The 13623-nt window shown below is 51.8% G+C and overlaps 1 protein-coding gene across 2 annotated transcripts; it reads left to right on the forward strand.

Annotated features, from left to right (window-relative positions):
- Positions 1-1640: 1640 nt before the first annotated feature.
- slc6a17 (solute carrier family 6 member 17) lies at positions 1641-13182 on the forward strand. 2 transcript variants are annotated; one of them, XM_029156602.3, is made up of 12 exons: positions 1641-1952; positions 3604-4025; positions 5482-5639; positions 6419-6545; positions 7047-7228; positions 7896-8006; positions 8280-8521; positions 8604-8796; positions 9162-9354; positions 9450-9609; positions 9687-9849; positions 9934-13182. In XM_029156602.3, the coding sequence occupies exons 2-12, from the start codon at positions 3725-3727 to the stop codon at positions 10294-10296; spliced, it is 2193 nt and encodes a 730-aa protein (XP_029012435.1). In that variant the 5' UTR covers positions 1641-1952; positions 3604-3724; the 3' UTR covers positions 10297-13182. The 2 variants fall into 2 exon arrangements, with proteins under 2 accessions (XP_029012435.1, XP_055366532.1); XM_055510557.1 differs by lacking the exon at positions 1641-1952 and adding an exon at positions 2838-2861.
- The last annotated feature ends 441 nt before the right edge of the window (positions 13183-13623 follow it).

The following is a 13623-nucleotide window of genomic DNA, read 5'->3' on the forward strand; positions in this document are numbered from 1 at the left end:
ATGAGAAAAGAGGGGGGGGGGGCGTGAATGTGCCTGCCGGTGAGGCCCATCTGCACAGAAACACCCCTGGAGACATGGACCGGGTCTGGAACGCTGGTGTTTGACTCGTGACCTGGCAACCCGGCCCTCCTGAGGTCAGGGCTCCGGCGAATGAGGCGCTCACGTCACCACTCAGTGCATCAACCTGTTGCTGTTCATGTTTGGTTTCCGGCTGAAGCATGTTTTGCGCTGCCCCAGTGACAGCGTCTCTCCCCTGTTTACTGGTGTGAACTAAGGCTGCATTCAAGGGCCTTGGAGCAGCGTAGCTATAAACCACCATCTCTGCTCTGACGCTCGGCTCAAGGTCAAGGCGTTTGAGAGCTGCGCTGGTGTTGCAGCGTAGGAGCCCGCGGCACCATCTGTCAGATGTGAAATGGGACGCTGCCGTTGCGGTTTATGAGCCGTGCTTATTCAGGACGCTTCGACACAGGCGCTGCTGCAGCGCAGCTCTTGGAAGGTGTGATCGGAACTCAATAAAGTGCAGCGGTGCTGGAGCCGTGCTACGGGCTTCTGGGCTCATTCACGGCCGCGCTGCGCAACACCAGTAGGTGCAGGAGCGGTGCTAAAAAAAGACGAAAGCAAAAAAAGTGTGAGCAACCGTCATATGATCGCCGGTTGCCATGGCAACTGATCCCAGCAGCCGGCCCTCGGAGAGTGAGTCACATGAGTGAATTGAGGGAGACAGGAAGCGTTCTGTGCATACGTGCTGCGAGTAGATGCTCATGTGTGTCACGTGCGTGTTTTGGAGGGTGTTTGTGTATTTGGTCTCATTAGTGAAAGTTAGTAACAGGAGCAGGAGCCACTGAACGACTTGACTGGGAAAAATGCTGAGACTTTTGCAAACATCCGTCAGCATTTGACGGACTAATAGCGCGTTTGATCTCGTAACACTCGAATCCCTCCATCTGTATATGTGAACGTTTTTGACTCAGACCTGACTCTGGCATCATTTTCTCTGTCTGCATTTGCTCCGGTGCCAAAAGAAGGACCTCAGCACGAACTGCTCTGGCACCGAGTGCCAAAAGTCTGAGATCCTCCTGGCAGCTGCTCTCGACAGTGGAACAAACCAAGAAGGTTTGTTTGTTTAGTGACAAAGCAGTTGCAGATGGAGCAAACCACGATTCATTGCTTTTGTCCAAAAGAACAACTGATCAACTGATCCACAAATGATCTACAAATGGCCATTAGGGAACAGAGACTTTTAACACCTTAGCAGCGTTTGAACATAACATTAAGCACAGGCTGTGGCTTCACTAAAGGCGAAGAGTGATGCAATAAAAAAGCTGGTTTTGCAAATAAAGCTGATAATAAATAATTATATTTGAAGATAAAGCTTTATCATCATTCCATATGGATCAAGGATGCGGGAAAGTGGTTTGTCTAATGCAAACATTTGCACAGGCAGCTCCGTGAATGACACCGCCTCGCGCAGCTCGCTACCTGTGCGATGCTCTTGTTCTGACGCTGGGAACGATGCAGATGTTTTTTGCATCCGCTGCTGACGTGCGCACGAGCGGGTGACTCAAACCTGCGTCAGACCTCGTCGTGACTTGCCATAGTAATATCTCCACCCTATGCTGGGGAGGAGAGGAGGGGGGGGGGGCGGATCTGCCCCAAACACAAGCATAAGCACGTGGAACCCGGAGGTGTGCGCTCGCGCTGCGCAGACACGAGCAGCCGTTGAGCCTCCACCTGTTCGACTCGACGTGGCCGCAGGAGGCGAACCCGCTCCTGCGCCAGGCTTTTACGCGCCGCGTGCGACCGGAGGCTCGGCGACTGCGATTTCGATTTCGCGTGCGCTCGCGCGCAGAGATGCTGCACACGGAGACGGGGCCCGCGTGAGGAGAGAACGCGCACGCTCTCCGGATTCGCACCGACGCGTTATCTACGCTGATCCGCGCGCGACACACGAGGTAAGCACGATATTCTTGTAATCGTCTCACAAACGCGTCGGTTTTAGGAGCGAGTTGGTCGTTCGGTGCCAGACTGTTGTTAGAAGCACCGGTTCTCGTCTCGTGCGTGTTTTTCCCGCATCGTTGACGGGGAGCGCCGCTCATCAAATCCTCCCTCTTCACCCGCCGACGTCTCTCCATGTGTGTCCAAATGCTCAGTTACGGTTTCAGGGGGTCCGGCTCACGTCGTCATGCCCACTGCTGTGACCTTACACCCACGTTTGACCTTGACAGGGCATCAGAGGTTATATCTACGTGGAGAGGCTGAACTCCTGTGGGAAACGGCCCTCGGTGATGTACTGTATGAGCAGCATGCAGGTGCTGTATCGCTTTGCTGTCGGACAAATCCCGGTGAACAGAAGGAGTCGTCACATATACGTTACACTGACACCATCCCACGCTGAAACGGCTTAACTCTGTGACAGCCTGCGATGGCTGCCTGACCGCCGCCGCCTCAGAGCCCATAACCCACCATCACCAGCAGCTTTGCGGCACTCTATCACCCCCCCCCCCCCACCACGGCGAGTCCGTGGTATCTGCATCCGTCCCCTCGGGGAGTTCGGTGTTCGTCCCCTTCGACATGGTGGAGGCAGAGGCAGCGCCGCTGATGCTGCGGGAGAGGAGAGGAGGCAATATCATTTTTGCATGAGGAGCCATTGCTTAGCAACCAGATGAGATAAAAGCGGAGGGTGCCTTTGTAGGAGAAGCGGACCTGTACTCTTACATCATCGGCACCAAAGTGCGTGTGGCGAACTGGGAGTTGTAGTTTCAGGAACTCTCCCCCTTGTTTAAAACCTAAATGACTTTTCCTCTCGCGTTCTGCAGCGCATGTTCCTAGATGAGTTCCTCTGCGGTCGCTGTGACTAATCTGTAAGTGTGTGCGGCGTCCTGCTGTCTCTGTAATGTGCCATCTGTGTCAGCGCACACTGTGAAGCTCTGAAACTCGCCACTCGCCCGTTTCGGCACCAGCGTCGGACACTTTCAGACTCTGTGTGATTGTTCAGTCCGAATGGCAGGCTGCTGTGGGAAAAGGCTGCCGCTGTTAATGGGGGGGTGAGGAATGTGATGTGCTGCTGCAGCCTCTGGGTGGGCCACAGCCCGGCCCGGTGGCCTCTGTTCTGGAGGAGCCACTGTGAACACACAGGGAGCGCCGCTAGGACTTCAGAATAGACCAGAGAGCATGACGACAGTAACAATAGACCAGCTGAGATGTTCAGCGTCCGTGTGATGAGGGACACAGGCACTAATGAGTGATGAGTCTGTGCTGAGAAGCTTCAGTTTGACTGCCGTGCGTTCTCTCGTGACCACTGCACTCACAGACAGGCTGCTCACTGCTGCTCACATGACTCAACTTTAGCATAATGGGCCACTGTGAAATGGATTGTTGCTCAGTGTGTGTCTTAATGAAGTGGATTAGTGAAATGCCTCTTCTACAAGGCCTTACTTCATGCACACAGCAAAACAGAAAACCCATCACCTGGGATTTTGAACCAAAATGGTGGAAGTTAATTCTCAGCTGTTGACTGACTGAATGTTGTGTTAGTATGTTTGAAGTGGAAGCTGCAAGGTTTCTCTAAGCGCCTGCATTCTCTCCAAATGTTCCTCTTCACAGATAACACAGCACCGCTTTCCCTTCCACGGCATCAGTCAATCAGTCGCCGGGCTCCGATCTCTAGTCTCCACCGCCTCCACCTTCCCCCGTCTGAGGCGGAGCCCCCCCCCGCGCTGCAGCCATGCCCAAGAACACCAAGGTGACCCAGCGGGAGCACAGCAGCGAGCCGGTGACCGAGTCCGTGGCCGACCTGCTGTCCCTGGAGCATCCCATGGACTATAAGAGCAGCCAGATGAGCATGGGCCTCAGTCCCGGCTCCACGGCTCCGGTGAAGGCTCTGCTTCCCTCCCCTGACCCAGACGCCGAGGACGGCCGCCCGGCCTGGAACAACAAGCTGGAGTACATCCTGGCCCAGGTGGGCTTCTCTGTGGGCCTGGGCAACGTCTGGAGGTTTCCCTACCTGTGCCAGAAGAACGGTGGAGGTACGTGTGCGGCCGTCGTTTTGAGCTATGACGCGTTTTAGCTGTTGAATGCGTGTCTGAGCCACAGACCAACGATAGGGTCTCTCGCTGCTTCCTGGACGGGAAGCGGATTCCTAATTTGACCACCCATGGTGAACACGTGTGCCCTCGAGGTGCTGAGCAATAACCTAACAATGGGTGTTGGTTGCTGATGTGATTCTTTTATTAGTCCTGTAAACGGCCCAATATAATCAGCGGCCACATGGGAAGAGTTAAGTCAATAGCACTTAACGGTTTGATTGGATCCGCTTGTTTGAACGTGGCATTTGTTGACTGTGCAGATTTGCTGGAGAAGCTGACGGCGTCTTGCAGACGTCTGCCGAGACGGGGTTTGATGGAGAAGAGCCTCTGGTTGCGGTGATTGGTGTGAAATGTGCTGCTTCATCTCATTAAATGCTGATTTTAAGCGCTTTCAGCTCACCCGCCTCTCGTTCATGAGCATCGGATAAAGCCAAAAGCTCCTCATCCTCGGACAAACACGCCGCTGCAACCATTTCCGGCTAAACTTGCTTGTTGTTCGTCTCGCACGGTGTGAACAGGTCAGTCTGTTCATGTCATAGTAGATGAGGTCCCTCCGTGTTCCGACGCTGAGCCGTAGAATCTGCTGCTCTTTCCTTCCTTCGTTCCTGCAGGTCTCCCGGCCGTCGCTCTGCTGTTATAATTTACCGGTATTGTGACGAGAGGAGCGGGCGGCGGTGACTAAGATGGAGGAAGTGGAAGAGTAAACACTCATTTTCTAGCCTTCCAGACATTCACCTCGTGTGGGAGTGTTTGTGATGCACGCCTGGGTTTTTATTCCGATCACAGCGTGTGCGTGTGCTTGTGCAGCGCTGCTCTCAATCCCCCGAGCACTTGGACGTTTCGTTCGTGCGGTGTCTGAACACAGGCGCGTGAAGGTGAGCAGCAGCTCTTCTAACAGATAATGACGCCTCTGTTTCCCCTCTCTGCTCGTGCCTCTAATTGCCACTCGCGGTGCTATCGGTGTTTTTGATCGGGTTGAGCGTCACGGCCCCGGTGTTTGGTCTGGAGACAGGCTGCTGCCTCCAGCTGTCCGTCAGGATGAAGCCGTCCTCTCTGGCTTTGGATGCTTCTGTCGCTATGGTGCCGCTCGCTTGACGTAAGCAGGACCGGACGTGACTCGCTGTCTGCGAGTGCCTTCTGCTGTCTGCTGCAGAAATAAAAAAAGGAAAAGAGGACCGTATCTGACAAAGTGGTGAATGAAAGTGGGAGATGAAAAGAGAGATAAAGTGGAAGATGGTAGAGATGAAAAGAAGGTGAATGGAAGCGATGGATGATTAAAATGATAGATTACAACAAATAGAAGCAAATAGAATAGTGGCTTTTTGTCCTTTACTAAACACGGGTTCAAACATTTCCAGGTGAGAATGAAGCCGGTTCTTCCTCTCCTCTGTCTCAGGTGCGTACCTCGTGCCCTACTTCATTCTCCTCCTCCTCATCGGCATCCCCCTGTTCTTCCTGGAGCTGGCCGTGGGCCAGCGGATCCGGCGCGGCAGCATCGGGGTGTGGAACTACGTGTACCCGCAGCTGGGCGGCATCGGAGTGTCCAGTCTGATGGTGAGAGATCAGATCAGCAGAGAGAAATCAGAGTCGCAGTGGAGAAAACCCCACAACACAGGGTGGACTGGTTCTCATTAATGATCCAATAATGAGTCCAGCTCTGGCAGCAGAGATACCGTACAGATAGTTTGCTGGTATACTAAAAAAATGTAGTGGCAGTGAAAATAATAAAAGCAATAAGACAAGGCAGTAATAATTTCTTACAAATATTTGATGTCTTGTTATAGAAGGACTAATATGTGACAGGTTATTAAGCTTGCAGTAAACTCGAGGCTGTAAAACAATAAAACCAGGCTACAAACACGAGGCAGATGACCTGTTATTTAACATGGAAATAATCACGATGAGAGGCTTCGCTGGAGGCAGGATTTATTGTAAAGTGCGGTGGTGCTTTGCAGCGAATGGCAGGCAAAGACCAGCGCTGAGCGCCGCCATAATCTGCCAGTGACCCGTCGCGTCACACAATCCCATCAGTGTCACCGCCGCCCGGCAGTTCGTTTAGTCCCTGATCTACTGCGCCGCTCTGTGTTTGTCCATAATTCTGAGAGCGACTCCATCAATGCAGGGTGGGAGGCAGGGAACCATAGTGGCACAGGGAGGTTCAGCAGCTATAAATACCTCCTCATTGAGGACCTCAGCCTTGGCTGCTGAGAGCCAAGCACTCAATAATTCATGGCCTCACTGACTGAGTCTGTGTCGTGACTCAGGAGGCACACAGCTCACAGACATGTATGCCGTGCGCGATGATGACTCCGCCTCCTCTCGCCTCCCCTCAGGTCTGCGGCTTCGTGGGCCTCTATTACAACGTGATCATCGGCTGGAGCATCTTCTATTTCTTCCAGTCGTTCCAGTACCCCCTGCCTTGGGCTGAATGCCCCATCCAGAGAAACGGAACCCAAGCCAGTGAGTGTGAAACACTACAATGAGAAGCTCGCTGTACAAAAGCAGTGCACAAACTGTGACACATGCATCGAGCGTCTGTGGGTGCAGATGCACAGGCAGCTCATCCCGTAGACGTCTGTAGCAGCTAAGCGCTGGATCCAAGCAGCGCTGTCTCTGCAGGCTAACGGGGGACGTCTCTGGGGGCTCTGTCTGTGCTGTAGCCAGGTCACGGCCGGCACCCTGCTGGGAGCCGGCTGCCGGGTCTGGCAGAGCAGAGCAGAGCAGAGCACACAGCATCAGCTTTGATCAGCATTCAAGGTCAAGATACCAACACTGCTGCTGGTGATGAGAACGCCAGAGTAACGCAGCTGCTTAGAGGTGGAAAGTAGCCACAGGAGCAGTTTACTATAATGGACATTATTGTTTTTATAAAGAAATACCTACAAATACATTTTTAGTTTAGCCGAAGCGGGCGTCCATCCGCTCTGTCCAGACTCTACAGATGCTTTTCCCCCCCTTTAGTCGTGGAGCCAGAGTGCGAGAAGAGCTCCGCCACCACGTACTTCTGGTACCGACAGACGCTGAACATCACCAGCACCATCGACGACACCGGGGGCCTGAACTGGAAGATGACCCTGTCCCTGCTGGTGGCGTGGATCATGGTCTGCCTGGCCGTCATCAAAGGGATCCAGTCCTCTGGGAAGGTACAGGGTTTCCATGGCCTCACAGCAGGGGCTGAGCGTTATCCCCCACTTACTCTGACCCAATGTACAGATTTATTTCAGTGAACGCTTTGAAACGTCCCCTTTCGTCACTGATTGGTTTAGTGTTTCATGTCAGTCAGAGGTAGGAAGCTAAAGCCTGTCATCAGGACTTCAATATTTTTGGACCTCATCTATGTTATGGACGAGAGACATGGGACATTAATAGGCTTAAACTGAGCCCAGCTAAAACCAGTTGAGTGTACAGATGGAAAATGCAACAACATCCTATAATCTGGATCCAGAGAGTGAGTCATACACCACAGGGTCTCAACCAGCCCATGGCTTGAACTGGAAAATGCACAACAGACTGGATGGCCAAGGTCTGACAGGGTTCTTGAACACTAAACTTAGTAATCCAGTTATTGCAGCAGCGCTTCCCAGAAACGCTGTAGGAAGACGTCTGTGTCCAAACCTCAGGAATCCCTCTACACATTTGGTTAAATTTGATCAATTCTCTGCCAAACTCCGAGCAGAGATTCTTTTTTACTGTGCGTGTGCATGGCTGCAGTTTCTCCTCTATGTGTGAGGCCTCTGAAGAGCGTGTCCATGGCAACGAGCCCTGCTCTCTCTCTCTCTCTCTCTCTCTCTCTCTCTCTCGCTCTCTCAGGTGATGTACTTCAGCTCCCTCTTCCCGTATGTGGTGCTCTTCTGCTTCCTAGTGCGAGGTTTGTGGCTGAAGGGGGCGGTGGACGGCATTGCCCACATGTTCACCCCCAAGGTGAGACACAAAAACACGGAAGCAGCTGTGACCCAGACTGCGTCAGGGAGGCGACTCGTAACGTGCGGAAGATGTGATGCTTGTGGTGATTTTATGACAATGTGAACGCTCAGAGGCCTTTGAGCCGCCTGGTGGGGTGGGTTCAGCTCAGCTCAGCATGATGGGATGATGTCTTCCCCTAGTGGTCAGCGTGTGTTAACACATAGAGCATGCATATTAGCAGTGAACAATATGAAATGCTGATATATGAGTGAGAACTCTTGTTGTGCGTAGCTGGAGAAGATGCTGGAGCCGCAGGTGTGGAGGGAGGCGGCCACGCAGGTCTTCTTCGCCCTCGGCCTGGGCTTCGGCGGCGTCATCGCCTTCTCCAGCTACAACAAGCGGGACAACAACTGCCACTTCGACGCGGCGCTGGTCTCCATCATCAACTTCGTCACCTCCATCCTGGCCACGCTGGTGGTGTTCGCCGTGCTGGGCTTCAAGGCCAACGTCATGAACGAGAAGTGTGTCGTCGAGTGAGTGTCGCCGCAGCTTCTCCCGCGGTGCCGCCGCCACCGTCGCGCCCCCGCGCCCCCTGACGTGTCCGTGTGTCTCCAGGAACGCAGAGAGGATCCTGGGATACCTGAACACCGGCGCGCTGAGCCGGGAGCTCATCCCGCCGCACATCAACTTCTCCCACCTGTCCACTCAGGACTACGCTGAGATGTACGGCGTCATTAGGACGGTGAAGGAGGAGGGCTTCGGGCAGCTGGGTCTGGACCCCTGCGTGCTGGAGGACGAGCTCAACAAGGTGGGTGACAAAGGCTCAACAGCCATTTCATTAGTAGATGACTGCAGGCGATTAGATCTGGCTTTAACGAGCTTCAGATTTTACATTCAGAGTTATTCAAACATTTATTATCAAGAAGCTTAATTATCCATAATAATTGCATTATTTACAGAAGCTTTAGTTATTGTTGCTTTTTGTGTGATCATATAGTGTCTTCTTCTTCTCTATGTTAGAAGTCTTTTCTATCTGTATTAGCTCCTGCATGAGCTCACATAGCTGCGCTGTAACTAATGACTCCATAAATAGACCCGGTGGATGAATTTCCACGCGGGATCCTTTGTTTCCGTTAACGTGTCTCATTCCCGCCGCCGCCGCCTTCCTCTCAGGCCGTTCAGGGCACCGGCCTGGCGTTCATCGCCTTCACGGAGGCCATGACGCACTTCCCCGCCAGTCCCTTCTGGTCCGTCATGTTCTTCTTCATGCTGATCAACCTGGGCCTGGGCAGCATGATCGGCACCATGACGGGCATCACCACGCCCATTCTGGACGCCTTCAAGATCCGCAAGGAGATCCTGTGCGGTGAGCCTCCAGGACTCTGCTTTCACAGGAAATAAAGCGCCCATTTCTCTGGCTCTAAATGCATTTCCCCCCCCTCTCTCTCCCGGGTCCTTCAGTGGTTTGCTGTATTATAGCTTTCCTGCTGGGCCTGCTGTTTGTGCAACGCTCGGGGAACTACTTTGTCACCATGTTTGACGACTATTCGGCCGGTCTGCCTCTCACTGTGGTGGTCATCTTGGAAAACATCTCTGTAGCCTGGATCTATGGCACCAAGCGGTACCGTCTCCTGTCTACACGCTGACCACAGCTGATGGGTGGCTGTGATGACGGACTTTTACTCCCTCCTTCCCCAGGTTCATGCAGGACCTGGAGGACATGCTCGGCTTCAGGCCGTATTCCTTCTATTACTACATGTGGAGGTACGTGTCGCCGGCTATCTTGGTCGTGCTCATCGCCGCCACCGTCATCGAAATGGCAGTGAGTCCCGCAGGATACAACGCGTGGGTGGAGTCTGAGGTCCGTGCTGCTTTCGTGCGTTTTCCTATCACCGCCTCTTGTCTCGTCTCTTTATAGCAGACTTGTCTCCTCTCCTGACTCTAGGGCTCAGAGCGTTTCCAAAGCTACCCTCCGTGGGCTTTGGCCATGGCCTACGCCCTCATCATCGTGGCCATGCTGCCTCTGCCCGTGGTCTACGTCGCCCGCCAGTTCAACCTGATCTCCGACGGCTCCAACAAGTTGTCCGTCTCCTACCGCAAAGGCATGATGAAGGACATCTCCAACCTGGAGGAGCAGGACGAGCAGCGCTTCATCCTCAGCAAGAACCCCAGCGAGGCGCCCTCCCCGATGCCGGCCCACCGGGCCTACCTGGGCCCCGGCGGCACCCAGGAGATGACCAACACCAACTACGGCACCAGCGCCAAAACCGGCTACCAGAACATCGGCTCGCCGGAGTCTGAGCTATGATCCACCGACCTGACCACTGAAACCCCCGCCCTGCTCGGAGAGATACGAACAGAGTCGTGAAGGAGGTCGTGAAGAAGAGGAAGCCCACTGCCGCCCGTTGCAGCGTGCGTCACACCTTAACCCCCAGAGCGCGCTTCCCCCGCCCCGGCGTTCAGCTCCACCGCTCTCTGCCCATGGTTCCTCTCTTCCTCCTCGTCACAAGGTCTGAGATGAAGGGATCGTGGAAGCGTCAGTCGTGTGACGTCAACCGAGGGAGGACTGAAGCTTAGAGAGGCTTCTCTGTGTAATGAGCCGTGACTGAGGTTAAGGTGTGTGCACCGCCCCCATCGCTTCGTACATTATGACGTGTCTGCAGCTTTAGACGACCATAACCATGTTGCGCTTCAGTTCTAGATGATTGTTTTTTCCGGGGACAGGACGGAAGCTCTTCTTATCACTAGATGAGAGCAGTTTCACCCACAGAAAAGGAAATGCATCCATGTAACACACAGCATTGAAATCACTTTGCATATTTACGTCTACTGTGCCTATCATGCATCAGCAATAATAACCAGTCGGTGGAATCCTCATTAGCTCCTTCCGTCCCTTCTCACCCCCACATACTGTAGAATACTGTACATACTGGACGTGTTGTGCAATAGTCTTACTTAATGCACTTAGTGCACATTAGTGTAAAGTAAGGTAAATTTCATTCCAGCTCTTTATGGCTGTGGAAGCGCAGATGTCAGAGTCAGATGGTAGATGAGCCTTTACACTGAGCAGAGACGTTCCTTCTCCGTCTGAACAAGGCTCTGGAGCTGCACGCGTCGTGTTTGCGCCGCCCCAGATGCTCCTGGCCCGGACAAAAGCTTTTCCATGGCAATCAGCCTCTTTAATCAAGGGTTGAATCAATGCCTCGCAGGTCGGAGGTGTGGGTGCGTGAGGGGGAACGAGCGGCGCGGCTTGTTTTCGATCAGGCGGCAGACGTTGGGAATTAGAAATGCAGATTCATCTTCGCTCCCCGTGACCCTGCGAGTTTAAAAATAGAGCAGCGCTCCCCAGCGCGCCATAGATACAGATCCTCTGAGGAGGCGGAGGAGGCGGAGGAGGGCAGACGACTCGCTGTCTGCTGCACCTGCCGCCTGTTTGTTTAGCAATACAGAGGTTTCACTGCCAGCGTCCTGTGGAGAGAGCCCCGACCACGTACCAGTGCATTGAGTAAGACGTTTACGGCTCCTTTTTACTCTGGACTCATCACTTCATCCCCAGGAGGATAATGCTTATGCTCGACTCTTGTACATTCCTCACGTTTCATGAGCACTGAAATCTACACTTTGATGTATTTTTGTGAAACCAAGGTGAAAACTAAAGCCTTTTATTTTTATTGTATACCAATGTATGTTTAGGGGTATAATAATGTACTGTGATCAATGTTTGGAATAAGTGATAACACTGTTCTCACCACTGGGTGTCTCTGTTGGCCAGCGGAGGAGCCAGTGACACACACACACACACACACACACACACACACACACACACACACACACACACACACACACACACACACACACACGCAATCTCATGGCTCCTCCCTGACAACCAATACTTGAGTGAACAGATGTAGTGTGAAGCACAGTCAGACGCATTGTTCGGTGCCTGAATAGCATCTCTGGTCTGTTTGCCTTATGCGCTGGTCTTTTGGTTTTGTTGGTCATGTAATTTGTCTGTGCAGCGTTTGGACCGATGTCTCATCTCATTCACTTGAGCACTTTAATTACCTGGAGACCCTGGAGTTGTCTCCAAAGCACACGTTACACAGAAGCTTTGTGGGATTTAGAATGTCATAGTTTGGGTATTTGTAAACGTCCCAATGGACACGTAACATTAATAGAGCACAGCTGTGTACAGCACGGTCTGTACATTTCAGCATGTAAAGCATCCAGATTCAAGCAACCTGTGACCTGTGAAAACAAGTGGCACAAAACCTCAGGTGACGACTCTCACCTGGACGGAAAGTGCAGCTTCGAGACTCAAAGCACATTGAAAGAAGCACAGAAACGTGAGCACAACAGGGGTTCAGGTGGAGTCAAAGCCGTCGTGGGCCCCAAACACCAGATTATTGCTCCTGTTAGAAGTGGCAGCTCTCAGTGCTGCAGGTTCCACTACATGACGCCATTACAACCACAGCTACTTACACAGCGTCAGCGTCATCACGAACTGCACACTAATAGTATATTTACTAGTGGAAACCTCTTCAACTCCAGGGTCTCTGTTGTTCATGTGTTGCTTTACGTTACTCATTTCTAGATTTGAACTCGGTTGTATTAATGGGATTAAGCACTAAAACATAGAATAATAGTGTTTTTGTTTAACAGAATAGTTTATGTGACCAAACTATAGTTCTATTTATAGTATTTAAGGAAATGTATTTATTGTGTACATATTGATGTACATTCTGACAAATTCACACTGAGTATCAATAGTATGAGTGACTGAGTGTATACTGTAAATAATAACTGTATATTTGGAGCTATTTTTTGATTTTTGTACTGTAGGTAATGTTACTTTGGGTCTGTTGGTTTCTGGTGTTAGTGTGGGTTGTTGTCTATCAAAGCAGCCGTCGCTGTGGGTGTGGGTGCTGTGTACCACATGAGCGTGAGTGTGTCAGTAGCTGTAGGGTGTTGGTGTTTAGTGTACATGTATGTTTTCCTCCTCTCTCAGTGTTGTGTGCTGCTGATCTAATCCTGTCGTTACGGTGAACTGGAACCACTTACTCAGGCTCTCCGGAGCTGGTGACACAATCGAGACGAGAGCTCAGCTAAATCAGTGAGACAGAACCTTTGTACGAACAAGCAGGTGTGAACAGGGAACTGAAATCACTTTTATTAAACAGAAATGTATTATGTGTGTGGCGTTTCCTAATTTGCATGAAGGTCACGGCTCTGGACTAACATTTCAAGTAATATTCAATTATTAACAATCCATATCCTGAGCGCATTTAAGCGCATTTATTGATGAATGATGAAGATGAGGATAAAACGTTAACAACAAAGGATCAATATGAGGCTGTTTAAAAGCGGTGAGAGGTAATCGTGTGAAATGTAATATTATCTGAGCACAAGGAAAAATCTGAACACATAATCTCTGTAGATGAGAACGTGCTGGCTCTGAATAGTCCCATCTTCTCATGGATTATTTATGAAGAGAACCATTCTAAAAGTAGTTTAAAAGCAAATTCAGGAATTGTCCTAGTAGTATGTAACCATGGCAACGGGTAACATCACTTTCACTGTCTTAGTTATGGCTAATCTCCAGCACCCATTGTGCAGACTATTCCAGCGGTGACAC

Source organism: Betta splendens, chromosome 7, assembly GCF_900634795.4.
Source record: "Betta splendens chromosome 7, fBetSpl5.4, whole genome shotgun sequence".
NCBI classification, from domain to species: domain Eukaryota; kingdom Metazoa; phylum Chordata; class Actinopteri; order Anabantiformes; family Osphronemidae; genus Betta; species Betta splendens.